Source organism: Penaeus japonicus, unplaced genomic scaffold (assembly GCF_977035675.1).
Source record: "Penaeus japonicus unplaced genomic scaffold, GWHDUDI00000001_assembly GWHDUDI00000020, whole genome shotgun sequence".
In the NCBI taxonomy this organism is placed as follows: Eukaryota; Metazoa; Arthropoda; class Malacostraca; order Decapoda; family Penaeidae; genus Penaeus; species Penaeus japonicus.
This window is the reverse complement of record NW_028234422.1, coordinates 28,754,833-28,770,159: the sequence shown is the minus strand read 5'-3', so window position 1 is coordinate 28,770,159 and position 15,327 is coordinate 28,754,833. Positions and strand designations below refer to the sequence as shown.

The following is a 15,327-nucleotide window of genomic DNA, read 5'->3' as shown; positions in this document are numbered from 1 at the left end:
ACACATTGCGACATTTCGCCAGTGCTTATGCTTTGAACTTCTCTAGGGCGTACAGGGAGGTGCGTGCAGGAAGTGAAGCTGATGCAAGGAATGCCACGAAGATGAGAAATGGAAAGGCAGTGAGTCCAGGTGATGATATTCCTGTGGAGGTGTGGAGATGCTTAGGGGATGTAGACCGTTCGATAGAACCTTGGAGGGAAGAGAATCCTAAAGAGTGGAGAAAGAGTATTCTGGAAAGAGTGGTCGAATCTAGATTAAGGGTACAAGTAACAATCAGAGGAGAACAGAATGGACTCAAGCCAGGTAGGAGTACATGAGATGCCATGTTTGCTTTGCGGATGTTGACTGAAAAGTATAGGGAAAGCCAATAAGAGTTGCACCGTGTATTTGTGGACCCAGAGAAGGCGTACGATAGGATGCCAAGAGATGAACTGTGGCATGGCATGAGGAAGTATGGAGTGAATGAAAAGTATGTAAGTGTAGTGCAGGATATGTACGATATCAGTCCAACAGCAGCTTGGCGTGCGGTCGGAACAATGGAATGGTTTAGCGTAGAGGTGGGATGACATTAAGCCCTTTCCTATTTGCAATGATTATGGACGGAGTACCTGTGGTGTTAGGCAGGAGTCTCCGTGGTCTGTGTTCTTTGTCGATGCCATAGTGACCTGTGGAGATACTTCTTAGGACTAACCTAGAAAGGCGACAACATGAACTAGAGAGTTGGGATATGAGAGTCATGCGAAGGAAGATAGAGCGCATGTTTGTGAACAAGAGGGATGGTAAAAACGAAATGCGAATGCAAGGCATGGGAGTCAAAAAGGTGCATGATTTAACGAATAGGAAATAACCGGTGCAAAGCGATGGTGGGTGCGATAGGGAGGCGAGGAAGAAAACACAAGAGAGGATGCAGAGGATAGACGAAGATAGAGACGCTGTGACAACTCTAAAATCGGGAAAGCCGAGAGAAAAAGATCCAACGATGTGTTTACCTGAGCCATGTAGCTTCCGGCTTAAGCGAAACTCTTCATTATCTTATGTAACGCACTCTGAAGTAAAGGCAGAGAGAGAGAGAGAGAGAGAGAGAGAGAGAGAGAGAGAGAGAGAGAGAGAGAGAGAGAGAGAGAGAGAGAGAGAGAGAGAGAGAGAGAGAGAGAGAGAGAGAGAGAGAGAGAGAGAGAGAGGATGTGAAAGATAGAGCGAAAGAACACCTTTCTTGTAATACATCAAGATAATTAGATTACGCAGATATGAACGAGCATACTTTATTTTGAATATATTCAAGAAATGAAAGAAAAATATTTGACCAAGTGTAAACAACAAACTTATCTGATAAATATAAAAACCTAAAAAGTTTCACGATTGTTCAAGAAATGGTCGCATATACTCCAGTTCAAAATACGACTAAATTATTACGCTAACTAGCTCGGAAGAATTACAGAGTAAATTATTTGCGTCTCTCCTGAAATTTAGATTACATTTTCTAATACCTGCAAATGGAATGGGTATAAGGGGTAACTAAAGTGTTTTTCAGTGTGTTGTTTCCGTGTGTGCGTGTGTGTGTGTGTTTGTGTGTGCTTGTGTGTGTGTGTGTGTGTGTGTGTGTGTGTGTGTGTGTGTGTGTACATATGAATATAAATCTCTCTTTCTCTCTCTCTCTCTCTCTCTCTCTCTCTCTCTCTCTCTCTCTCTCTCTCTCTCTCTCTCTCTCTCTCTCTCTCTCTCTCTCTCTCTCTCTCTCTCTCTCTCTCTCTCTCTTTCTTTCTCTCTCTCTCTCTAAAAAATAATCAAATCCTTTTCTCCTTTCATCAAATGTTATAAGTTTTAATTCTTTCAATCTGTCTTCGTGAATCAAATCCCATAAAGTTGTCGGCCATCTAGCGGCCGTTTGTTGAAACAGTTTTTGTTCATAAATATCCTTCTTTAAAACTGTGGACTCTATGCTAATGCAGCGTCTTCTAGAATAAGTCTATTGATAATCGTGATGATTTTCTTTGCCATATCTTCGTCTATTATTTTTTTTTTTCATTTTTGGAATTAGTGGCAGTATTTTGAGAACGTTTATCATTGATATGTCTCTGGATTTATATTCCAATTTATATGTATTCCGAGATGTGTCTGTGTGTTTGTGTGTGTTTATGTGTGTGTGTGTTTGTGTGTGTTGGTGTGTGTGTGTGTGTATGTGTTTGTGTGTGTGTTTGTGCGTGTGTGTTTGTGTGTGTGTTTATGTGTGTGTGTGTTTGTGTGTGTGTTTGTGTGTGTGTGTTTGTGTGTGTGTTTGTGTGTGTGTGTTTGTGTGTGTGTGTTTGTGTGTGTGTGTTTGTGTGTGTGTGTTTGTGTGTGTGTGTTTGTGTGTGTGTTTATGTGTGTGTGTTTGTGTGTGTTTGTGTGTGTGTGTGTGTCTTTGTGTGTATGTATATATATGTATATATATATATTTATATATATGTATGTATATATATGTATGTATATATATGTATATATATATATATATATATATGTATATATATATATATATATTATATATATATATATTTATATATATATGTATGTACATATATGTATGTATATATATGTATATATATATATATATATATTATATATATATATATATATATATATATACATATACATATATGTATGTAATGTATATATGTATATATATATATATATATGTATATTTATATATATATATATATATATATATATATATATATATATATATATATATATATATGTGTGTGTGTGTGTGTGTGTGTGTGTGTGTGTGTGTGTGTGTGTGTGTGTGTGTGTGCATGAGTACGAGTGTGTGTGTTTGTGTTATTATGATTCAATTTCTTCCGCTAACCTAATTGTTTGTCTCTCTCTCTCTCTCTATCTCCCTCTCTTTCTCTCCCCCCCCCCCCCCCCCCTCAACCCCCCCCTCTCTCTCTTTTTCTCTCTCTTTCTCCCTCCCCCCTCTCACTCTCTCTCTCTCTTTCTCTCTCTCTCTCCCTTTCTTTCTCTCTCTCTCTCCCTTTCTTTCTCTCTCTCTCTCTCTCTCTCTCTCTCTCTCTCTCTCTATATATATATATATATATATATATATATATATATATATATATATATATATATATGTGTGTGTGTGTGTGTGTGTGTGTGTGTGTGTGTGTGTGTGTGTGTGTGTGTGTGTGTGTGTAGTTATATACATATACATATACGTGTGTGTATCCTTTTTCTGGCTTCAATCTCACTCACGTGGGGTTGCCGGTGCTGATTTTCCTCCTCCATAGTGTTCTGTCTCTTGCATCTTCCTCCTTCAACCCCTTTGCGTTCAGATCCTCCTTCACACAGTCCTTCCATCTCTTCTTTGGTCTTCTCCTCCTCCTCTGCCCAACCACCTCCTTCCCCACTCTGTTCCTTACGTAGCTCTCCTCTCTCCACACAGTGTGCCTCAACCACCTCAACCTGGCCTCTCTCAACTTCTATCTCAACTCTCCCTCCCACTGCCACTCTTTCTCTCACCCTTTCGTTCCTAATCCTGTCCTTCAACGTCAATCCAAGAGACCATCTCAGCATCTGTGTCTCCGCTACTTTCTCCTCCTGTTTCCTAGTAACCGCCACTGCTCCCATCCCATGCATCATCACAGGTCTCACCATGGTCTTGCGCATTCTCCCATTCACCATATCTGGTACTCTTCTATCACACATCAGTCCTGCCCTCTTCCACGCTCCCCAACCTGCCTGTCTTCTTTTAGCTACCTTCTTGTCTGACCCTTCATCTGCCTGCACCGTTGACCCCAAATACTTGAACTCTTCTACTCTTCTAATCATAACTTCGTGCATAAGCTTCCTTCGCATGACTCTCATATCCCAACTCTCTAGTTCATGTTGTCGCCTTTCTAGGTTAGTCTTAAGAAGTATCTCCACAGGTCACTATGGCATCGACAAAGAACACAGACCACGGGGACTCCTGCCTAACGCCACAGGTACTCCGTCCATAATCATTGCAAATAGGAAAGGGCTTAATGTCATCCCACCTCTACGCTAAACCATTCCATTGTTCCGACCGCACGCCAAGCTGCTGTTGGACTGATATCGTACATATCCTGCACTACACTTACATACTTTTCATTCACTCCATACTTCCTCATGCCATGCCACAGTTCATCTCTTGGCATCCTATCGTACGCCTTCTCTGGGTCCACAAATACACGGTGCAACTCTTATTGGCTTTCCCTATACTTTTCAGTCAACATCCGCAAAGCAAACATGGCATCTCATGTACTCCTACCTGGCTTGAGTCCATTCTGTTCTCCTCTGATTGTTACTTGTACCCTTAATCTAGATTCGACCACTCTTTCCAGAATACTCTTTCTCCACTCTTTAGGATTCTCTTCCCTCCAAGGTTCTATCGAACGGTCTACATCCCCTAAGCATCTCCACACCTCCACAGGAATATCATCACCTGGACTCACTGCCTTTCCATTTCTCATCTTCGTGGCATTCCTTGCATCAGCTTCACTTCCTGCACGCACCTCCCTGTACGCCCTAGAGAAGTTCAAAGCATAAGCACTGGCGAAATGTCGCAATGTGTATTCAACATACTAACAGTAAAACTACATGAAGCTAAGTGGGAGATGAAGAAATAATGCAATGATACACATATACTGGTCAGATGGAACATGCACCATATGATTACATCACATATTGATACAATCAATTAGATACACTGCATTATAGTGTTTGTCCTTTATTCTACGTGAGACAATCTTTTAGCCTATAGTGCAGGTGGTTCAAACTTTTTCGCCGTTTTTCATGTCAATGCAAAGGTGATCTCCAGAAACTTCGTAACTTGGAAGTGCATAAGTAGTATATATATATATATATATATATATATATATATATATATATATATATATATATATATATATATATAATCTCACACACAAACACACACATACACAGATATACATATATACATACATTATATATGTATATATATATATATATATATATATATATATATATATATATATATATATACATACACACACACACACACACACACACACACACACACACACACACACACACACACATATATATATATATATATATATATATATATATATATACATATATATATATATATATATATATATATATATATATATACATATATATATATATATATATATATATATATATAGAGAGAGAGAGAGAGAGAGAGAGAGAGAGAGAGAGAGAGAGAGAGAGAGAGAGAGAGAGAAATGTGTGCGCGCGACATGCACACGCACACACACACACACACACACACACACACACACACACACACACACACACACACACACACACACACACACATATATATATATATATATATATATATATATAGAGAGAGAGAGAGAGAGAGAGAGAGAGAGAGAGAGAGAGAGAGAGAGAGAGAAAGAGAGAGAGAAATGTGTGCGCGCGACATGCACACGCACACACACACACACATTATATATACATATATATCGCACTAAAATTACCACGGGGGGGATCGGATTCTCAGGATAAGCAAGAGGAGCCGAGCAGCAGGAAACCACATCATAAGCTTTCGTACATCAACAACCAATGTCCATTATCAGAATCTGCATACGCAAAGGAATCATGAATTGAAATAAAACTATGTACATTAATATTGATGATACAGTTCAGCAGATTAAGTGAATAGATGTAAAACTAAAAAGAGTTTAGCTTACGTATATTATCCATGGGTGATGTGTGGAGTCTGTGTGTGACTATGTCATGTTGGCGTGACAGTAGTCGAGAGTAGTTTGAGTGTTGGATGTCCGTTGTAGGTGGCGTCTGTGTGTTTGGGGGGGGGGGGGGGGTATATGTGTAAACTTTATTTCAGACTAAAAAGAGTTATTATTCATTGTTACTTAAGTCTGGTTCTGTCTTTAATTAACAATGACTTTTTTTTTTTAGATCATTGGCATTCTTTGCATTTCGAAGTATTGCAAAGTCATCAAATTTTATTCCATGTTTAGCTTTTTCTGAATGGTCTCGGATTACTGAGTAGACAGGAGAGGATAACGGACGTAATATCCTATAGGAAACCCCTTTATGCTCGCAGTATCTCATTTTAGGTTCCTTGTTGCTGAACCTATATATCTCGCATTGCAGCTAGAACAAGGGTAGGAGTAAATTGCATTGGAGCATTAGATCTTTTGGGAAGGAGTGTGGTATCGGAATAAACGAACGAATGGTTCTGGAATTGGTGAAGATCATTCTGAAATGGATCTGTGGGTGATGGTAGCCAAGTAGTTTATGTAGTTCTTGTAGTTCTCTCCGTAAGACAAGCTTGTATATCCATAGTATGGTAGTTTAAGATCTCGGATGTCCCGAGGTACACTATAGTTAATTAGTTTTGGGCACAGCATCTCATTTAAAAAATAACCCTATGTGTTTTTGAATGACTTCTAAATGATAATTTTTTTTTTTTTTTTTCAAAAAGAATGTTTCTAAGAATTGAATTTCTCGGTTGAAGGAATGCCAATCTGAACAGATTTAGAAACACCTGTTCGGCAATGTTCTGATTGCAGTAACTTTTAACATCATAGGTAGAAAGGATATATAACTTAGTCCAAGACCAGTGAACGTAGGATTTCTGTATACTGAGGTTTTAAACGTGTAATGATCCTGATCAATTCTAATATCCAGAAAAGACAGACTTACTGACCTCAACTCAGATGTGAATGTTATCAAGTTTAGAGTTGACACAACCCAAAAACATGGGCACGTGTGAAGCATCACTGAATAGTAGGAAAATGCCATCAACATCTATTGAACAAAATTGGTTTGAAATAGGATGGACACTCTGCTAACCATTTCCTCTCGTGGTAGCATAAAAAAAAAGAAAAACACTGGCGAGAGTTGGGCCAAGCGGACTTCTCCCTTTGCAACACCATCAGTTTGCGAGTAGAGTTGTTTGTCAGACATAAAAACTGATTCATCCACAGATAATTGCAAGTTTCTTGAATTGGTCTTTCGTAAAGTTAAACACAAACTCGGTATTCACATATAAATTGCTTTAACAGAAGTCAATTGTTTCTTTCAATGGTATGTTTGTGAATAACGACCGTACACCAAAGCTAGCCATTATAACAGGGTGATCAAGACATCCAACATTCAAATTATGCTCGACTATTGTCACGCCAACATGACATAGTCACAGACTTAACAAACCACCTATGGGGAATATGCGTAAACTAAGTTCCGTTTATGTATCTGCAGATTTGATAATGGACTCAGATGCTGATGTCCGAAAGTTCTATAAATTAACATCCCCCCCCCCCCCCCCTCTCTCTCTCTTCCTCTCTTTTTACCTTTCTTTCTTAATTCCTTCCTTCATTTCTTCCTTCCCCTCCCTCTCTCTCCCCCTACCTCCTTCCCTCCCTCACCCTCACAGTCTCTCTCTCTCTCTATATATATATATATACATATATATGTGTGTGTATATATATATTTGTATATATATATGTATATATGTGTTTGTATGTTTATGTATATCCATGTATATATATATATATATATACATATATAATATATATATATATATATATATATATATATATATATATATATATATATATTACATGTATATATGTATATATATATGTATATATATATATATATATATATATATATATATATATATTATAAGGATATCTGTCATGGGGAAGCTCGGAAATACCTCCACCCAAGCGGGGATGACGGCTTAGGGCCGCAAGAAAGAGGGAGGGTCCCTTCACTGCTCCGTAAGGAGACCAAGTCCCATTCCCCAGGTGCATGTCCCTCATGAGGGTCTGGTTGCGTTCGTCAGTCCTTGTTTAAAATAATAAATAAAAAAAAATATATGAATAAAAGTATAAAAATGGCCAAAAGCAATTAGTTTAAAAGTTAAAAGTTAAAACTCTTAAAAATGAATAAAAGAAAAATCAAAGTAAAATGACATGGACGTCTCTGGCTGGTGTTAGCCAGTGTATCTCCCTCACAAGATTGTTATTACAATAGCACGTCCAGCTTTGTCCTAACTGGCCTGTAACTCGAGTCAGCGTGCAATCTTTGCCTTTGCTGCTCCTGCGTCGCCACAAGGGTAATTCAGGGTAATTCAGGGAGGGTAAACACCAAGTTCCAACTGATTTATTTTTCGGCTCGTCGGCTATTTATAAAGCCGGCGGGCTACTGACGTGGAAAATAAGTTTTCGTATTCATATCAAACAATAAAACAGACACAAGCTCAAACATGGGTATTTACAATCTTATGTAATTAAGAGAGAAAAAAGGATACAAATTCCATTAGAAAATGGTAAAACGAACACAAAATAAAACAATTATAAAATTAGCCAAGTGGTTTCGGCGTGACTTTAAACATGAAATAAAAGTATCAAATAAAACGATATGGTAAAACAGAATATTACAAACACTAAAAGTCAAATACAAATACATAAAACATGAAAATAGAAAATAAAGGTGGGCGTGACGTGGCATTTCTGGTGTGTAAAAAGAATCTATTGTAAAATAATTAAAACCATTTCAAAAAATAAAAGGTAAGTGACCACCACTTTTATTGTTAAAATCTACCAAGTTATATTAAAATGAACAGCTTAATAAAATGCTAGATATTTACTGTAGATGGTCACTGATGCCAAAACAAACGCAATTTTGTAAAAGAAAATAGAGATGTTAAAAAAATAGTTTCTTAAACAAATAAGACTAACATGTCATTCCCACTTTTATTTATAAAATAGGAAAAGGTTAAACAAACAAACAAAGAATCAAACATTATTTGCACCCCCCTGTGTCACCCACGGGGTCGAGGCTTCATATTAGCTTAGGGGGGAGACAAGCAACAAAATACTATGTCTAAATCTTTATTTAACATTTCGGGCAATTTTTTTTTTTTTGTAGTCTATTTCCCAATTCAGGCTTGGGTGCGGGTGTAGGTGTATGTGTGGAGTCATCCTGGCGATGTTTCATGAACCCCCTGGATTCCATACGGCCCTGAAGCAGGATTAGGTCATGGGGGGGGGGGGGGGGGAGGGGGGGGAAAGGGGGAGAGGAAAATCAGAATAGGGCTAGGGCGGATAAGGGTGAAGAGGGGTGGGGGGGGGAGAAATAGGACAGCAAGCACAGAGGAGTAAGGTAAGAGTAATAGCATAGGAGATAAAGGAGGAGAGAACCGAGAGAGAAGAAATTAGTAAGAAAACAGAAGAATAAGCTAATCAAAAACAGTAGCAAAAGCAGAAACGAGAGCGGAGTGCGGGTAAGGGAGTCGAGGAGGGAGAGCAGCGAAACATAGAAAAAGTAGCATGAGAAAGTTAGCTAGATCAAGGTTGATGAGATAGTAATAATGTTAGCAATAGTAATCATAATGATGATGATTGATAATTGTAATAAAAACAGAGTTGTATTGACAATAACTACAAACATTGACAATAAAAATTCACAATGATAGTAACACGCCTGATAAAAAGAACATAATTATAATATGGATAGTTCATCTTTATCGTTGTCATAAAAAAAAATATCTCATTTTATTATGTTAATTCATAAAAAATACGTTGGACAGTTTATGAAACATTTTATAAGATTATGCACTATTCGGGCAAATTACACAGGCGACTTCGTAAAATATGCTAGGTTTGCTATATAGACATGAAGCAGGGTAGTGAATGTTATGCAAATTACTAGCTTTTACCGGTTCGTTTTCTTCAGCCCTCTCTTCTCTACGTCTCATCCGTTTTACCACGTTTCATTAATTCCTTTGTTATTCTATCTCTTTTTCTTTATGTTTATTTTAGGGTTTCCTTACGTCATCTCGATGTATTTGTTTAATCTCATAGTTAAATTTTGCTTTACAGTTGGAAATAAAGTGGGGGTTTACGGAGGAGAGACATGAGAGATTGAAAGTAAATTGATAGCAATAGAGAAACGATAGATAGATCGTAAGGGAGCGAGAGAGCAGACAAACCGAGAAACAGTAAAAATATTGTAGCTAGAGCCAGATAATATAGTAATAATGTTAATTGAATAGTAATCATAATGAATATGATATAAGTGAAATAAAAACTGTAGTATTGACAATAACTACAACATTGACAAGAATATTCACAATAAGTAAACTCGCATGATAAAAAAAACGATATTTATAATAATGAGTAGTCAGATTTACGTTTCATAAAAATATTCTCATGTCTATATTAATTCGTAAAAAAAATACGTTGGACTTATAAACATTACATAAATTAGCACTATAAGGAAAGTACACAGGACTTCGTAATATCTGGTAGCTATATAAAACATGAAGCGGTAGTGAATGTTATGCAAATTACCCTAGACTTGTACCGGTTCCGTTTTCTCAGCCCTCTCTTCCTCTCCCGTCTCATCCGTTTTACATTATCCATTATTTCCTTTGTTATTCATTACGCTCATGGCGGCTATGGGGTTAGTTAGGGTTTCCTTAGTCATCGCGATGGATTTGTTTAATCTGATAGTTAAATTTTTGCTTAAGGGAATGTGGGTTTAACGGTGAGAGACAGAGAATGAGAGAGAGTGATTGATTCGAGAGTGAGAGAATGAGAAGGATAAGTTGAGAGTAGTGAGAGAGAGAGGAGAGTAGAGAGAGATGAGAGAGAGAGAGATGAGAGGAGAAGAGAGGAGTGAGAGAGAGTGAATGAGAGAGAAGTATGAGAGATAAGAGAAGAGAAGAAGTGTAGAAGAGAGATGAGAGAGAGAGAGAGTGAGATGAGAGCGAAGAAGAGTGAGCAGAGACCCAGAGAATGTAGAGAGAGACCAAGAGTGAGAAGAGAAAGAGAGAAGAGAAAAAGAAGAGAGAGAAATGAGAGTGAGAGCGTAAATAAAGAGAGAGAGAGTGAGAGAGTGAAAAGAGAGATAGAAAAAAATAGAAATAGAGAAATGAGAGAAAAAAATAGACGATAGAGAAAGAAGAGAACGGGAGAGCGAAGGAGGAGAAAGGCATCTTGTTTGTGAATGAATTTGGGTCCGGCAGTCCAAAAGGACACCATAAAAGATGCAATAGGCCTCGATTATACTCTTATTTACAATCCTATAACAAAGGTTGACACATTTTTAATTGGCAGGGGAAAATGAGACACATTATGCTATCACTTTAAATGATTCAATTAAGCTAGAAAGGATTTATTAGAAGTATTGGATAAAAAACTATATCCTTTGCATCGGGGACTGCATAAGCCCGAAAGGACGGCTACAGTGTATTTGCATAATAGCTATGATAACGAAAATCATTACAAGAATGAGTTTAATGTGGTTGCTTTCTGCCTAGAGATTTCATGGTTGACATTTTTTCCAGTCGTTCTCTTTTTCCTATCTATCGATAAACGGGGGCTGTTAACATTAAACATTATCGACAGCTCCTATCAGTTTGATTTTAGCGAGAAAAAAAATTCCTGAGGCTGACTTTTTACGAAGAGATTTCTTTCTCTCTAATTGTACAGCTTTCCACTTCACAGACGCTCTTTTGCTTTGTCTAGGTAAAAAATAAAATCCCTTGTACCTTTTAATTATAAGTTCTGCACCCACTTCAACGCAAACAGACACATACAGGTTTTATTATTAGAATGCCAAACACCACACACAGAAGTAGACCCATAGAGAGTAAACTGAAATTTCTTTGTGAAGTTAGCCAATTTAAAAACCATAGATTATTTAATCAGCCCATAACATACAGTATAAATCGTTAGCATAAACTATGGCAAACTGCAGCTGAAGGGAGCTCACGATTGAAATGACAAATGAATTTTACATTCATTATCGAAACATATTGACATAGTCGTTTTTATTCAAAATATCGAATATCTTATCTTCCTCTGTAATCAATCTTCCGGACATTACTTATCAAATTAGTCCAGCAACATCCATTTGCAGTACAGGCCGGACTGCATTATCAGGTGTATTAGTCTAACTTACTAGGTGATGGCATATTAGCCGTATACTTCATCACACTCAATTTGCATACCAGAAGTTCGTTTAAAATTCCCTTGATAATCTAAATAATATTCGTTTTGGAGTAGCCGTCATTTCGACTCACTGAATGCGACCGGACATGTATTTAGACTTTGTTTTCCTTATTTGGTCAAGGGGTCAATCTGATCGATTTCATAACGTGAACCAATATTTGACAGATCCTTCGCCGTGCTAATCCAAAGCCACACATGACGAGAACACTTTGTTAGCGATTTCCGATTCACCCCATTTTCCATGATGATTTGCATAATGAAAAGGCTAAACAGAAATTTTACACTGATATAAAAGGTAATTCATATGTAACACCAGAGAAGACCATCGTGCAGGAACATCACGGCAGAGATCGTCGGAAATGCCAAATTACGGAATTCGTAGAAAGAAATTGTATGTGTTGCCGGATGTCTCTCTTGTATTTGGTTCCTGCCTCGTTCGTGTCCTCGTCGTATTTGCTTTTTTGCGAGGTTCTTTTCGGGCGTAGTCTTCTTCGTTGCGGTCTTTGCTCCGTCACCTTCTTCTCAGAGTCGCTTTCCTTCTTTGTCCTTTCGTCGCAGGACGCTTTCTTCGCCGTGTCTTCGAAAACCGGCTTTCCTTTGCCGTCGAAGCAGCGGCTTTCGTTGTGCTGCAGTCTTGGCTTGGAGGCTTTCTTGCGCCCGTCTTCTTGCTGTGTGGCCTTTGTTTCAGGCGGTTTTGTTCTTCGATTCTTGGCGACTCCCGACTTTCGGTTCCGCCCCGCCCTTGACTGCCGACGTCCTCTGGCTATTCGAGTCTTCTTGAACGGCCTCCTTGACTCCCTAACCATTGCTTCTATGCCGCCCGCTCTTACGTCTACACCTTCCTCTCATTCATCACTATTAACAAACCTTCCGAGTTCCTCCTTGACACTCCTTAGGGCGCCCCCTTTGACGGGATATCCGTGCGCATCGCCTTGGCCAGCTTAAAGGAAGGCCGACACCCCGTTCCCCTGCACCTCTCCCATTAGTATGCCCAGCGCCCATCCTTCCTAGGCGACCTCAGGGCACGCCCACAACCTTCTCTCGCTCAGCTCGTACTTGGTCAAGATGTTACTTTGAGATGGCCTGACGGCGGGAACCCGTTCGTCTCCCTTCAGGCCTTCAAGCGCCGCGGCGTTCTTCTCCCGTACTTTCGGGTGGGCTGGCTGGTGCCGTCCATTGCCGCCCCTAAGTGGTCCCACGAATCCCTCCGTGCAACGCGTATGAAAATATAAATAAAAAACACGACGGCCTGAGGCATGGAGAGACGCGAGGATTGGAGAGGGTAGTATAATACGGGTTAATAGGAGGGAAACGGGGAAGGCATGAAGGGGGCCCGTCTTCGGGACAGTGGTTACAGCTTGAAGGACTGGTGAACTCAGCCCAATTTGGGGGCGAGGGTGAGTTTCTCCTGGCTAGGGGAGACCGGGGTAGGGTACGCTGGTCACTGCCGCTGACAACTAGCTGGTCGGCCATCAGGGCGCTTAATCCGCCAATCGAATTCCAACTTCGTCTAACGAGTTTTCAGCGTCCATCCCTTTGACTGGAAGGGACGGCTACTGCTGGTTTTCACCGGTTGCATTCCTTTCTACCTGTCCAACAAAGTGTTCTTTCCTGGTCATCTTCGAATTCTTGGTCCAATGTGGATCTCCTATCCTTGTCCTTCAACTCTTATTCTTGAATATCACCACACTTCTGTTCACATCCATCACCGGCTCCCTCAACCGTTTCTCGCTTCTGTTCTGGTCACAGTCACACTTGTCTTCAACCATTGGGGCGCACAGAGGCAGTCGTGAATGCAGGCTCTCCTTCCTCGCCACTGTTTGCATCTCCGTCAGCGACTCTTCAATCATTTTCAGTTACTGCACATCAGCGAGCGGATTTTAGGTTGCAGATGCCCCATCATGTCTTCACGGTGACCGTGTCGAAAGTTTCCGCAGGATTTGACGACCTGCATTTCTGTACCATCTGACGCGGCACACGCGGACGGCGGAGTAGCATTCGCAGCTCTTGGGTAAGGGCGCATTGACATTTTTGTTTGTTTGTCTTCAAAATTATCAGATTAAAGATCTTATGCATCGTCTCACTTTGGGGTATAATAAGGAGTAGTTGGATGTATCATGGTGTGTAGTCTGACGTCTGTGTAACGGGGTGCTGTTGGGTGGGTTCGAAGGTTTTCCATTGAAGGACGTGGGGGGGGGGGAGTGGGTGTGGGGAGTGTGTGTGTGGTGGTGGGGGGAGTTGTGGGGGGGAGGTGGGTGTGGTTTTGGTGATGTTGATGGTGGTGGTGGGTTTGTGATGTGATTGTGTGCTGGTAGTTTGGTGATGGGGGGGGTAGTGTGCTGGTGGGTTGGGCGTTTTCTAGGCGGGAAGGGGGGTTGTGGGGGTTTTTTTGTGGGTTGTGGTGTGGGGTGGTATGTGTGTTGTGTGTTTGTGTGTGGTGTGTGTGTGTGTGTGGTGTTTGTGTGTGTGTATGTAAGGTGTGTGAGTGGTGTTGGGGTGTGTGTGTGGTGTGTGTGTGTATGTTGTGTGTGTGGTTTGTGTGTGTAGGGGTGTGGTGTTTTGGGGGGTGTGTGGTGTGTATGTTGGTGTGTGAGTGGTGTGTGGAGTGGTGGTGTGTGTGTAGGGTGTGTGTGTGTGGGGGGTGTGTGTGTGTGTGTGTGTGTGGTGGGGTGGGTGTGTGTGTGGTGTTTTGGGGTGTGAGTGTGTGTGGGTGTGTGTGTGTGTGGTGTGTGGTGGTGTGGTGTGTGTGTGGGTTTGTGTGTGTGTGTGTGGTGTGTGTGTGTGTGTGTGGTGGTGGTTGTGGGGGGTGTGTTTTGGGGGTGTGTGTGTGTGGTGTGGGGTGGTGTGTGTGTGGGTGTGTGGTGTGTGTGTGTGGTGTGTGGTGTGTGTGTGGTGTGTGTGTGTGGGGTGTGTGTGTGGTGTGTGTGGGGGTGGTGTGTGTGGGTGTTGTGTGTGGTGGGGTGTTTTTGTGTATGTGTGTGTGTGTGGGAGTGGGTGGTGGTGGTGGTGTGTGGTGTGTTTTTTGGGGTGGTGTTGTGTGTGTTGTGTGGTTGGTGTGTGGTGTGTGTGGTTGTGGTGTGTGTGGTGTGGGTTGTGGATGTGTGTGTTGTGTGTGTGGGGGATGTGTGTGTGTGTGTGTGGGTGGGGTCTGTGTGTGTGTGTTTCTAATTATATCAATAAATCTACATATATCTATATCATTAATTAATCTTTTGGTGTGTGTGTGTGGTGTGGTTGTGTGGGTGTGGAGTGGTGGGTTTTTGTGAATAACCCTCTTACAATATATAATATATTCTCTTAT

At 40.5% G+C, this 15,327-nt stretch overlaps 1 protein-coding gene across 1 annotated transcript; it reads right to left on the bottom strand.

Annotated features, from left to right (window-relative positions):
* Positions 1-1,466: 1,466 nt before the first annotated feature.
* Positions 1,467-3,837, bottom strand: LOC147469669 (uncharacterized). Its single transcript, XM_086547861.1, has 2 exons — positions 3,502-3,837; positions 1,467-1,487 (listed from the first exon to the last, which is right to left on the bottom strand). Exons 1-2 carry the CDS (start codon positions 3,835-3,837, stop codon positions 1,467-1,469), a joined length of 357 nt encoding a protein of 118 aa, XP_086403987.1.
* Positions 3,838-15,327: the final 11,490 nt, after the last annotated feature.

Coding starts and splice junctions, on each gene's coding strand:
- LOC147469669 (XM_086547861.1), bottom strand. CDS start 3,837: ATGCGAAGGAAGCTTATGCACGAAGTTATGATTAGAAGAGTAGAAGAG. Junction 1,488..3,501: donor ACAGGATTAGGAACGAAAGG/GTGAGAGAAAGA, acceptor TTCCATTTGCAG/GTATTAGAAAATGTAATCTA.